This window comes from Antedon mediterranea, chromosome 6, assembly GCF_964355755.1.
Source record: "Antedon mediterranea chromosome 6, ecAntMedi1.1, whole genome shotgun sequence".
In the NCBI taxonomy this organism is placed as follows: domain Eukaryota; kingdom Metazoa; phylum Echinodermata; class Crinoidea; order Comatulida; family Antedonidae; genus Antedon; species Antedon mediterranea.
In genome coordinates, this window is record NC_092675.1 from 5501819 (window position 1) to 5514519 (window position 12701).

The window sequence follows — 12701 nt, forward strand, 5'->3', positions numbered from 1 at the left end:
GCTTGCAAAGTGTGGTTTCATCATTCAAGTTTCATGTTAATATCGTACTGAATACCCCACAAAAATTAATTTTAATCCCTAAGTGAAGATCTTCTGTTTTAAACTTTCATCTGTTCTTGCCTAAATTTACACCATATTCATTATTTTAAAAACATTATAGGAGACAATTGATTCCAAGTTCAACTTCAGGTTTACACCTTTTCCCAAAAGTATATTGATGATATATTTGAAAACAAAGCAAACTAAAGCTCTGTTTACACTATCAAACTAGTTTGACAAAATATATTAATTATAGAGTTAATGTGATTGTTTCCACCAGCATCAAATCTAAATTCTATTGCCTTCTCTCAACTTAATTATATAGAACACATTGTACTTAAAGCTCTATCTACATTATCAAACTAGTTTGACAAAAAAAGTGGCCAAATAGTGATATGCTCAAATATGGTAGTGATATGACATCATCAAGTCCATACATAGGCTTATCACTATTTTTTTTTCACGTAAAGTTTGGTAGTATATGTAGACAGAATTTAAAGCAGGCTGTGAAAGTAATTATGTATGCAAACTAATCAAACGATTGCATACAGCATCAACACCATTAATTAAACACACACTTTAAAGTGCGTCATATTATGCAATTCTGTCAAAATTAGATCGATATTTGTTGAAACATCCAATCAATTAAGTGTTTTAATTGTCCATTAACTGAGTATATGAAATGAAACCAAAATATATAACAAATTTAATCAATATAGAATGTTTGGTTTGTGTGGTTGTGTTTTGATTGAAATCAAAATAAAAACAACTGAAACGAAAATGAAATTAAACCAGTAGAAACAGACTTAATTCATGTTTTAGAAAATTATATCAACATATGAAAAAATAATACACATATGGATTTTCTAATGTCATTCTCTTTTATCGCATAGTAATGTTTTGATTTTAATTTGTAGATTTTTTCTCTAATGAAATCTGACTTTACTATGTGGAAGAAATAAATTACATAAGATTTCTAAGAGTCCATTAGTTCTCTTCTTAATATCCATTAGTGTAATAAAGAAATAAGTAATCTGAATTTCTTAAAATAAAATCAAGATTGCTGGTTCTGAGATTTTCAATTTTGAATTTCCATTCTAAGCTGGTAATAATTATACTTGTTAACCTTGGCAAAATGATCGTTGATGGTTGCTAAGGTAGTTGATTAAAGCTATGTTTGTCTTGATTGGTTTTTGACGCATTATTTCCGTATTTGTTTATTTGAGTTTTGAGTATCACATCATGTTAATATATGGTGTTATTCACCTTAACTGAATTAAAGAAAATCATTATAGTTCATGAAATATAAATGTATCTCATAATCCAGTGCTCATAAACACCATATTATTCCATTGCTCAAAAACATGTGGTAAGCAAACAAATATGCCATTCCAAAAAACAATACAAATGCAATACGTAGCAACAAATGCCATACTAATTACAAGACATGCCAATGCTAATTACACTATAGTTTAATAATATTATTATTAATATTTTTTGTATTTCAATGTTTTTTAAAGGGGCAACTGACTCTTAGAGTTATAGTAATTGTTTTTCTTTAGTTGCCCCTAACCACTTGTGCTTTGTTTCTGTTCTGTTGGTTGAATAAATAAATAAAAAATGAAATGAAAATATATAAATAATAATTGTTTATGAGTGTAATGGTACAAATAATTGCATGAGGTGAATGATGAAAGGGGATATTTCAACAACGCAAAGCCAATAAAATGACAGGAATTTATGTAGGTGTTAATATATAATAACATATATTTATGAATTTTTTTTAGGTTGATGTTATGATTAACATCTGTGGAGAATTAATCAACATACGTGAAGAAATGTACGACAGTAAAAATAAAATGACTAATTTACAACAGGATTATAACATTAATGTAAGTTACTACTTTGGGAAAGATACTTGGATACCTTTTGGATATCAACGCCCTTGTGTTTGATATACACCCGATCGATAATAACAAATAACAATCGGTCAAACTTTCCACTTTTCATATATTATTGCTACTGTAGTGAGTAAGCCAAATGCACAGGGGTTCATCCATTCCATCAACAATCTTCGACATTACTATTTATAACATCAAAAGATATTCAAACAGCCAGCTGGGTCTCATAAAAAGAACAGTGCATAAAATTAATTATAATTCAATAACTTTAATCATTCAACACATTAATGATTGTATATTGGTACAGGTAGCTTAACGAGGAAATGACAAATTATTTTAGTCATGTGTAAAGTGATTTATATTCTGTAGTTATATAATTATTTTAATTGTATTATGTGAAGTATATTTGAAAACTGTATTTTCTTGAAAAGGAAACTGAAGAAATAAGTTATTTAATAATAAAACTTTGCAATCAAGTTTCCTACAAATCCACAACAAAATCCATGTTGAAGATGGTTGAAACTCAATTTAATTTAATCTCTTAAAATAAATTGATATGTATGTATCAATTATCAAAGCAACATAAACAGAAATAGTTTTTGCATCCTATTAATGTCTTAGAACCTAGATTTTCATCATAAAAGCAGGATATGAAAATGTGCACATTTTTAGATTCAGCAAACTTAGTTGGATATTGTAGGTAAAAAAAAGTAAAAAGTTTCATAATTCATAATTTCATTCATAATTTCATTCATAATAACCATAAACAATGGGATTTCTTTTCAGTTATGGCATCCTCCACTATCTACAGCTATTTTGACCTTCATTCAGATCCAAGCATCTGAATATTGAGATACCCCTCATGAAATAATCTCTAATCAAATGTTGTGTTTGTAGACCCATAATCTTTCAAATTGTAATATTTTTATTGCAATACACGTTTTTCAGGGAGTCAGTGCAAGGTCATATTTTCTATCTAGAACTCTCAAATACTTGGAACGATACTGTTTTCTCATCATTTTCAATGCCTACTTACATGATCAGGTTAGTTTTATTTTATCCTCAACTGTTGACAGATTTACACCTAGTATGCATTCACATAGTGCATATTTACTTCAAGGCCGTAGCGAGAGGTTAGAAACAGACGAGGAAAAGATGCTTTAAATATAATCATTAATATAAAATATGACAATCTATGCTGGGGAATTGAGGTTGGTGGTGAAAATTGAACATTTTAGACGCAGCATGCTGGCTACGGCCCTGTACATGTTTTCTAATTTTATGTAAATTGTTTTCATTAGATTTTTTTATTTACAGCAAGAAACTTATAAAAATATAGTTTGTTTATTAGCAACTTATTGTTATGTGATAATTATTTATGAATATCATTTAATAATAATAATAATTTTGTAGTTTTCGCAAATGTTTCTTTGTTCATTCCAATCATGGATGCGGCAACGGCCAGAGTTCGTTCGACTTCTCTCCCAGAAGAACTGTACCCAGGAAAATGCTACAAGTTCAATTTTAACAAAAGCGGGCTGTGTGTTGGTAAGCTAATGATACTTTCTTTCTTCTTATGAAACATGTTCTGTTGTACTAAATGTACTCTTTAAAATCAGTTAAGATACTAGACAACATGTCTGTAAAGCCATACGATATTGTAATATCTTCTATGCATACATATATACATATCTTTCTCTATTATATAAATAATTCAATAGGGATAATAGGGATATTATAGTATAATTTCTCTATTATATATAAATAATTCAATTTAATTTTATTTTGTCCTCAGTAAAAAGCAAAAAATATTGAGTGTATTTCATAGAATATAAAAATATATACCGTAATAATACTTTTTGATGGCGAGTATGATAATAGTTTTGGTTTCTTCAAGCTTGATTGATTTCAAGAGGAATTATCTTATGTCTTCTGTCTTCTTTCTACTTTACGTCCAAATTGACCACATTGGATAAAAGTCTTCATATGGCTTAAATAACATCTTTGCTCAGATTAGGAATTTGTACACTACATATTTATATCAAATACAGTATATAAGTGCTATCCATGTTGTTTTTGATTGAGATTTAACAAACAAAAATGCATTACATTGTGTTCTGTGTTTTATAGGTATCAGATGAATCCTTTGAATCAGATGTAATGGGTTCGAAATTAGATGTTGGTGTCTCCAATTTCCGCAGTGTTGCAGGTATCCCAACATATGGCATGGCTCAGCCTACATTCAAGGTATAAAAGTCAACATTTCATTATCAACTTAACTACTAACTAACATTATTTGGAATTTAGATCTATTTTAATAGAGCATTTTATCTTTTATGAATTTGTTGGTACCATTGCACTTATAAACATTCATTATTTGTATACTATTGTATAAACTATTTAACTCTATATACCTTTACAGGGTTTAGAACAACTCATGTCCTATTTAACAGACAATAAGCATAGGCATCCTGTAGTGCACTTGTTTAATCTACGTTCAGATCTGGTTGTGGACTGCAATGGAGAAACCTACTCACCAAAAAGTAAAAATGATCTTGGTACAAATATCTTTCATGCGAATATAAGTATTGAAGATGTTGAAGAAAAAGAGACACGGTTAAAGAATGAAATTTTGTCGGACAAAAGTTCGTTAGAGGTAATTAATTATTAATACCACAGAATAGTTTAAATTCAATTCATTTTAGGCGCAGATAAACTCATGGTTGTTATGAATACATTTATTATTATTATTGTTTTCTGACTAGACTAGGAGGCACCAGATCCCTGAAAAGATCAAGACTAATGTTGTGAAACCTCTAAGCGCTGAACATTATTACTGATGCTAACTGGGGTTCTTACACACTGATCTCCTATTTAGCGTTGATGGTGTATCCCCATACTCCGGTTTGGGTGCTAGCTTCGTGTTTTTGTCTTTTTGTTCTCTTCCTTTTGTTTTCCACTCTTTCTCTTTATTGTCGAGCGCATAGAGACATCGTTTATTTGCGCTATATAAATCTATCTACTACTATATTCTCCTCCTATTCTTACCAATTTCAGTGCGTTAAATGTCTATATTTCTTTTAGGTACCTGTGTTTGTTTATTCTTTTTCTATTCATTTGTTTTATAGGTACACACAGATATCAAACAACCATCAGTTAATATGGAGTTCAAAAGTGTCATGACAATGAGAGAAATGTATGAAAGTAAAGTGTCTGATGGTGACAAATTGATATATCATCATTTTCCTATGAGCAATTATGAGAACTCGCCTACAGAGGAGGTATTTCATTTACTTTTCTGTTCACTAGTTGTCTGGAATTGAAGCCAATTTTATTATTTGAACAGTGGTCCTCCAGTACTTCAGCTATGAAAGAATAGTTTTTTAACCTAAAACTGACATATGGATCAATTTACTTGCAATGATGGCCTCTGGTTTCTAACCATGTTTTTTATATATCTTAATGCCGCATTTTGTCCACATGTTCAAACTTTAGTCCCTCATCGGCTGCTGTGAACCTGTAGAGGGCCTAATTATGTGCTATAGACATCTTTTGCCACATTTTCTATTCTGTACGTTTGCACAGAGCTACTTATGCTTTTAAATATAGTATACATATATAATTGGTTTTAAAAAGAATTTTGACAGTATCATGGCTGTACTGCAAGACCTGAAAGAGTTCTATACTGACGAGGATGGACCAGCATTGTTATTTAGCTGTCACAATGGCAAAACATGGACCACCGTTGGAATGATCATAGCAGGTCTTGTATGTTGGCACAAAAGGGTAAGTTCCAACACAACACAAGAATTGTGGCTCTCACACAACTCAAACCTTTTTGAAACATTTATTTACAGATCATTCTAGACTAAATGAATAATGCTTAACATAACTTTGTGTAAAGAGAGGAAAGTGTATAACTAAACAGTTATTGTCTTTACCAGGGTTTTCCTGTTGGAACAAAAGTTGGCCAACAAGAAAGAGTAAGCTTACCAAATGCAGAATATACTAAAGGAGAATTTGCGGTAAGATGAATACATGTCAACATAGGCCTAAGGTTGTCAAAATTCTACATATCTACCATATTTTATTCCAACTATTATTCACTTCATTGTTCCTTATTTTGACTTGCTTTTAACCCTGAAACTCATTTTTATTTTTTATTACACCTTATTTATAGAGGGTATCTACGTATGCTGACAATCAAGGGCCATGTGTATACTAACTAGTACACCGGGATAACCTCCTACTCGTCCCGAAAGATGTACTAGGTTCTTTAAAATTGCACATGAGCTATGTGTACACTGTACCTACGGTTTATAGTCCTTATTCAATAAGACTTGTTCTACCACCAGAACCATGGAGCGAGTGATGCTCGAACCCTTGCCGATGTTAACATGGCTAGGTATTACGGTTCCACTGTCTTTACTGCTTGGCCACTCACTCCCTCAGTGGTATAAAGTTAGGGTACCTAAACTTCTTAATTATACTTTTTTAACTGCCATTATCTCCAATAATTTCTGTATTCCCTTATCAATCTTGTCTTTTCTTTCCTCTCTTTATCAATCACTAAATAGTGTCATAGAAAAGTCTTTCTGTTGGGTGTACATAAAGCTGTAAGGGTATAAATATTTCTACTTTAGGCTATTTGCATTGTACTTCTAAACCGTAAAGTCAATGAAAACTTACTAAAGTACTAAAGTATTTATCTTTAATTGATACAGATTGTAATGGAGCTGGTACGAAGGCTACCTAAAGGGTTACAGGTCAAACGTGAAGTTGACCTGATGTTGGACAAATGTTCAGAAACCATGACTCCAATGCACTACCATCTCAGAGAAATTATCTTTTCAACCTGCAACAAGGTAAGCATTATATGTTAGTTATTTGTGACAGTAACAAGAGGAATTAATAATGTATTATTTTAATAATAATATTGGTTTTTAATAATAATATTCGTTTTTTATACAGAGCTTATTGCACAATGCTTCTAAGCGCTTCACATTATTACCCCAGTCATTTTTTGGACCAAACACGATGTAAACATACTCCCATAATGCAGCTAGTAATCAGCGCAAAGTTGTGTCTTGATGAAAGTCAAGTATCTTGCCTAAGGATACAAGCAATACGATCAGTAGTCCAACGTCACACACACTGCGCCACACCCCCTTACTTATTTTAGTTTATAATGGATTTAAAGATGTATTGCCTAAAAACATACTCAGAAATTGATATGAAAATCAATTAAGTTCTCAAAGTAACACAAAATATAAATGTATCAGGGGGGTTACCACCTATCTGATAGGACAGTGATTAATTTATTATTGGTAATCTATGGCCACATTGCCTAAAGACATAACATTTTAAAAAATAAATAAAAAATTTATATATAGAAGAAATTACAAATAAACTTACTTCTAATTAAAGATAGAATCATTTGAATCATGATAATTATACATACAAGGCATGTAGGCTGTACATTCAAGATAATACATAATAATAATAATAAAATACAGTATAATACAATTATGAACAAGTGTATGATTTTATTTTATTTTTATTTATTTCAACAATATTTTACAAGCTGATCATTAGGGACCCTCACACAAATACATCATGAAAAGACATAAACATGTAACAATAAAAATAAAATTAAAATATATGTAATTTATAAAGTTAAAATTAAGCACAAACATTTTAAAATCAACAAATAAATAAATTAAGTTTGCCCTCTCAGAATAAAAGATAGGAAAAGGGAATTAACTAAACAAGAAGATTATTATTAATCTCCAAAGTTGCTGTTTGGTAACTTTCTAAATTTAGGACTGCAGAAGCTGAAAAAAATATCTGACATGAACTGTACTTGAATACTCATACTATCACAGTACATTAATGATGTTCTGTAGTTAATAACATTATTGATATAGTAATCAGCAATATTGATAGCACGATAGTAATTTATTATTTCTTTGTGTTATAGATTGTTTGCATACAATGTCTGACAATGATTGATCATTGCTGATACTATTAATAGTATCAAAAAGCAATAATAATGTGTTTCTTTTCAATAGGTATAGTTTATATTTTGAAAAGCAACATGAGTTGTTCTTAAATAGTAACAGTTCTTATAAATGATTACAATTATTTGATTAAACTATAAAATGTATTTGTAAGAATGATTAAACTTATTATTGTTAGACAGCAAGATTAAACAGGTTAAAGAGAGAATTTATAAATTTAGATTGAACTTGATAAGAGTAGGAAATCAGTAGAGCGTAACAAACATCTGAGCATGCTCAAATATCTATACTGTACATAGATATTTATTTATGTTTGATAATTTCCGACTTTTTTAATTTGGAAAACAACACGATGCAACAATAATAAATTATAAATTGCTTTCTAAGGTTTGATCTTCATTTAAATTTGGTGTAATTTTGTAAAATTATCTGATTTTATTTAGATAAAGACATGCAGTAAAGAAAACAAAAAAAGTCTTCTTATGTTGTCGTTGGCGTACTTGGAGCGATATATCTACCTGATTCTCTTCAATTGTTATCTTCACATGGAAAGAGCTTCAGAATGGAAGAAAACTTTCACAAACTGGATGAAAGAGGTAAAAATTTAACAGGGCATGATTGCAACTTCTCTTGAAGATGTTGGCCTGTATCTGCACATAAAACAGGAATGTAGTCACGAGAAATAAAGTAGTTTGGTTTTCGCAAGAAAAGGGAACAATCTCTGTTCAAGCCACTGGGTTGTCAAATGCCTCTGTGAAAAAGTGATCAGGTTGAAACCTTTTCCAACCGTACTGGTGGCTACAGCCCAGATAAAGATTGCATTTCTTTGGGTGGAACCATCATTTTTCATCATTCATTTGTTTTGAAGCAGTATCATATATATTTATATTTAAGTCATTAAATAACAGCACAGCTTCCAATTATGAAACATAACCCACTGAAACTGACCCTCTCTAGACTTGAACCAAGGGAGACATATCACGCAGTACACTGCTTAATTCTGCTTAATTTTGTTTCCTTGCCCTTTATAAAAAATGATTATTGCTTGCATGATTCATGAATATTTCTTGAAGCAAATCCAAACATGGATTTAAAAAAAATAAATTTTGGATTTTGTATAAAAAGTTATAAAATCAAGCACAAATACACTTTATCAATTTTGAAACAGAAACAGATATATATCTGGTGGTAGAAAGAGTCTTCTCGGATAAGGACTATAAACCGTAGGTCCAGTGTACACATAGCTCATGTGCACTTTAAAGAACCTAGTACATCTTTCGAGACGAGTAGGGGGTTACCCCGGTGTACTAGTCCACACAAACACAGCCACTATGTCACACACAGCCACTGTGTAATTTGGACTGGACCCTTTTTAGAGGTGTTTACCACCTGTTGGTCCTGTTCCTTCACTAACAGAGTTAGTGAAAAGTTGAATAAATAAATTAATAAACATTAATTGTTTATATTCTAACTGTAGTAATTTTATTTCAGACTGGCTATCAAGTAGGTGCCTACAAAACCTTGAATATGTTAAACTTTCATGATGTGAAAGAATTAGAAGAAACTGATGTTTACAGTTGTCGAGAAAGATGGATGGAAAATTGCCAGAATATTGAATTTTCCACAGCTACAAAAGTCTGTCATTCAGTGCAATTTAAATGAGTTTTATGTAAATGACCTTTCTGTGTTCCAATCGTTGCGACTATGATTCCATTAAAAAATTGTCTTGAGCAAATTTTATGTACATATAATTGATGTGTTGAAAATTAGGAGATTTTATCTTTATTCTGTCTTCACAAGGTCCATATTGAATTCTCTATTTTTTTAGATCAATATCCAATATTTTTCCATGACTACCTTTTTTTATCCATATTTTTAAGGTTTTGATAAAATGCTAAAATACTCCATACTTCAAAATGTTGTTCTGTGTGCCGTAATTTATGGTATGTATAGTCATCATTGCATTGTGAAAATTAGAGAGCTTTGGTTTCAGGACGGTAAACGAAAAACAAACAAAACAATAAATTGCCCAAATATGGTCCTATTGATGAACAACATGGTTTATACTGGACTTGCACGCATGCAGAATTATCATTTCCTTTTGTCTACCATCCCAAAACAAAAGCATAAATTAAATTCAACACATTCATTGCCAGAGCTGTATTCTTGTTCAGTATTGTGTGAAAATAGGAGGCTCTACAATATTTTATTATCAAACTTTATGTGACAAAAAAATGTGAAGTGCCCATATATGGTAGGACGTGGTCAAATATGGTAGTGATATAACATCATCATGTCCATATTTGGTTGCATCACATTTTTTTGACACATAAAGTTTGATAGTGTAGACAAGGCTTTATATTGTTTGAAGGTTTGCATGGCGAAATAAAATGTTGATATAAAGTTTGTGTGGTGTACCACAAACTTTATATCAACCTAATGGTTCCAACTACCCTAAACACTAGGGGTGATATATATATATATATTTATATATAAATATAATATATATAAACAAATCAGGCAAAGAACATTAATTCTAAACCGCCTGGTGATATACTGAAATTTAATTAATTAATTTGAAACGATAAAGATGAGGAAATCTGTGAGAATTAGAAAAAGTCGCCCCAACCGAGACTCGAACTCGAACCGCCTGCTTGATATGCAGTTGCCCTAACCATTAGACCACTGGGGCTTTCATGGTATTGTTCAAACTCGATTGGATAGCGACTCTTTAACATTCTCGGCGTGGTACGGCGGAACAGCACTAGTCCTCAGTTGTACACACGCGCAACAGAGATCAAATTGATACGCCCTCATCTTACAGTATTTTTATTCACGAGGCGGGATCTCCGAAGAGATACTTTTATATATATAAACAAATCAGGCAAAGAACATTAATTCTAAACCGCCCGGTGATATACTGAAATTTAATTAATTAATTTGAAACGATAAAGTTAAGTCAAATTAAAGTTTCAAATTAATTAATTAAATTTCAGTATATCACCGGGCGGTTTAGAATTAATGTTCTTTGCCTGATTTGTTTATATTATATATAAAAATATCTCTTCGGAGATTAAATATTATATATATTAAATATAATATATATTATATATTATAATTCCTGACTATTGGAATAATATTGAAAATAAAGTTTGTTAGATGTTTTCTTTTTGCAGTATGCTATCAAAAAGCCATTACTGTTCCTAATAACAGACTGGAACAACTAGAACATTTTAGGATAGTAAAAGTGTAATTAACAAAATGTCTCTCTAGTATCTTGTTTAAAAAATCCTGCATCATTATGGTTTAACAGTGCACTGTTCACTATAGGGCATTATTTCATTGTTATGTCATTTAGTATTCTCTTAAGCTAGGTTCTCACTAGAGACGCAACACAAGAATATAGACACAATGTAAGCAAGTTGACCAATGACAAGCAACCGTTTGAATAATCCATTGCTTGTGATTGGTCAAACCACTTACGCTGCGTTACGTCTTTGTATTGTGTCTGTAGTGGGAACGAAGCATTATTCTCATTTGTAAATAATACTATATAGCAATTCATAAGTCAAGTGAGTGCACAACTGATGGTTGTAACACTGTTTGTAACGCTGTATCCAGTAAATATTTAGTGCAATGCTTTATGTTTGTAAATAATTTGTACAAAATAGTTAATGTTTATAAAATGAATAAATAATGTATGTGTGCTATAATTTAAAGAGAATGTTGAAATATATTTAAAATATTATGTATCTTCGCTGGACATTTCCTTTCTGCCTGTAATATATTTTTAATGAATGTTTATGAGTTGAATCGTAGAGATATTATATTATCTCAATGGTTGAATGGAAATCAATGAATACAATACACATCTACTGTTTTAAAGTACATTTTTATTTGGTGTTCTGCTGCTAACATCTTGAATCAAATGTTAAAAGATGAGGCAGAGTTTTCTTTTTTAAATATAGGCAGCCCTATGATTTCTTTTAACTTGTTGGGGCACTTAAGCTCTTTTTACACTATCAAACTTGTGTGATGTGTCCAAATATGGACATGATGATGTCATATCACTACCATATTTGGGCACATCACACTTTTTTTGTCAAAATAGTTTAATAGTGTAGACAGATCTTAAGAAAATTTGATATAACATCAAGATTTCCTTCCCTGGTTAGAAAATGTTTATTGTCACTGTTTACAGTGTAATGTGTAGATCCAACACTAGGTGTTAATAAACTTGGAATTGTTGACAGAGCTTAAGATTCAATATCACCATTAATAAAGTATCATAAGACAGTGATAAGACACCAAAGAAATGGCGTCTTGTGGGTTGAGGCTGATCCGTCTAAATTTTGAAACTTTACAATACAAAAGAATGAAAATACGGTGCATTTCAGCACTTTGTTTTACACTTACATTATATAATTAGTTTTAAAAGCCTGGTTCCATCACTATTATAATAAAATAATTCAAACTTTATATTAAACAAGAAGAAAGAAGAAGCAGGACCAATGGATGACAAGTTGAAACGAATATAGCAAAATGTATATAGTAAATTAAATATTGATGTTCTTTGTTCTTACAGGGAGTAACACACTTTTATATTTGTAAACATAGGTGCTATGAAGAGCACTTTTAATATATCGAATATCAGCTAAAAAAAACTATTATCACCTTGTTTTATTGATTTAACATAATTATGGAAATAATAAGTTATTGATAATGAGGTTATTTTTGAATA

At 30.7% G+C, this 12701-nt stretch overlaps 1 protein-coding gene across 2 annotated transcripts in view; it reads left to right on the top strand.

Annotated features, from left to right (window-relative positions):
- Positions 1-10889, top strand: part of LOC140051268 (paladin-like) — a 29142-nt gene extending 18253 nt beyond the window's left edge. For both annotated transcript variants that reach the window (XM_072096424.1, XM_072096423.1), the window contains exons 8-18: positions 1827-1931; positions 2889-2984; positions 3354-3488; positions 4071-4187; positions 4363-4596; positions 5069-5221; positions 5577-5726; positions 5885-5965; positions 6665-6805; positions 8404-8556; positions 9452-10889. In XM_072096424.1, the coding sequence (XP_071952525.1) occupies positions 1827-1931; positions 2889-2984; positions 3354-3488; positions 4071-4187; positions 4363-4596; positions 5069-5221; positions 5577-5726; positions 5885-5965; positions 6665-6805; positions 8404-8556; positions 9452-9622 (1536 nt within the window). In that variant the 3' untranslated portion in view covers positions 9623-10889. The remainder of the gene's footprint in view (positions 1-1826; positions 1932-2888; positions 2985-3353; positions 3489-4070; positions 4188-4362; positions 4597-5068; positions 5222-5576; positions 5727-5884; positions 5966-6664; positions 6806-8403; positions 8557-9451) is intronic.
- Positions 10890-12701: the final 1812 nt, after the last annotated feature.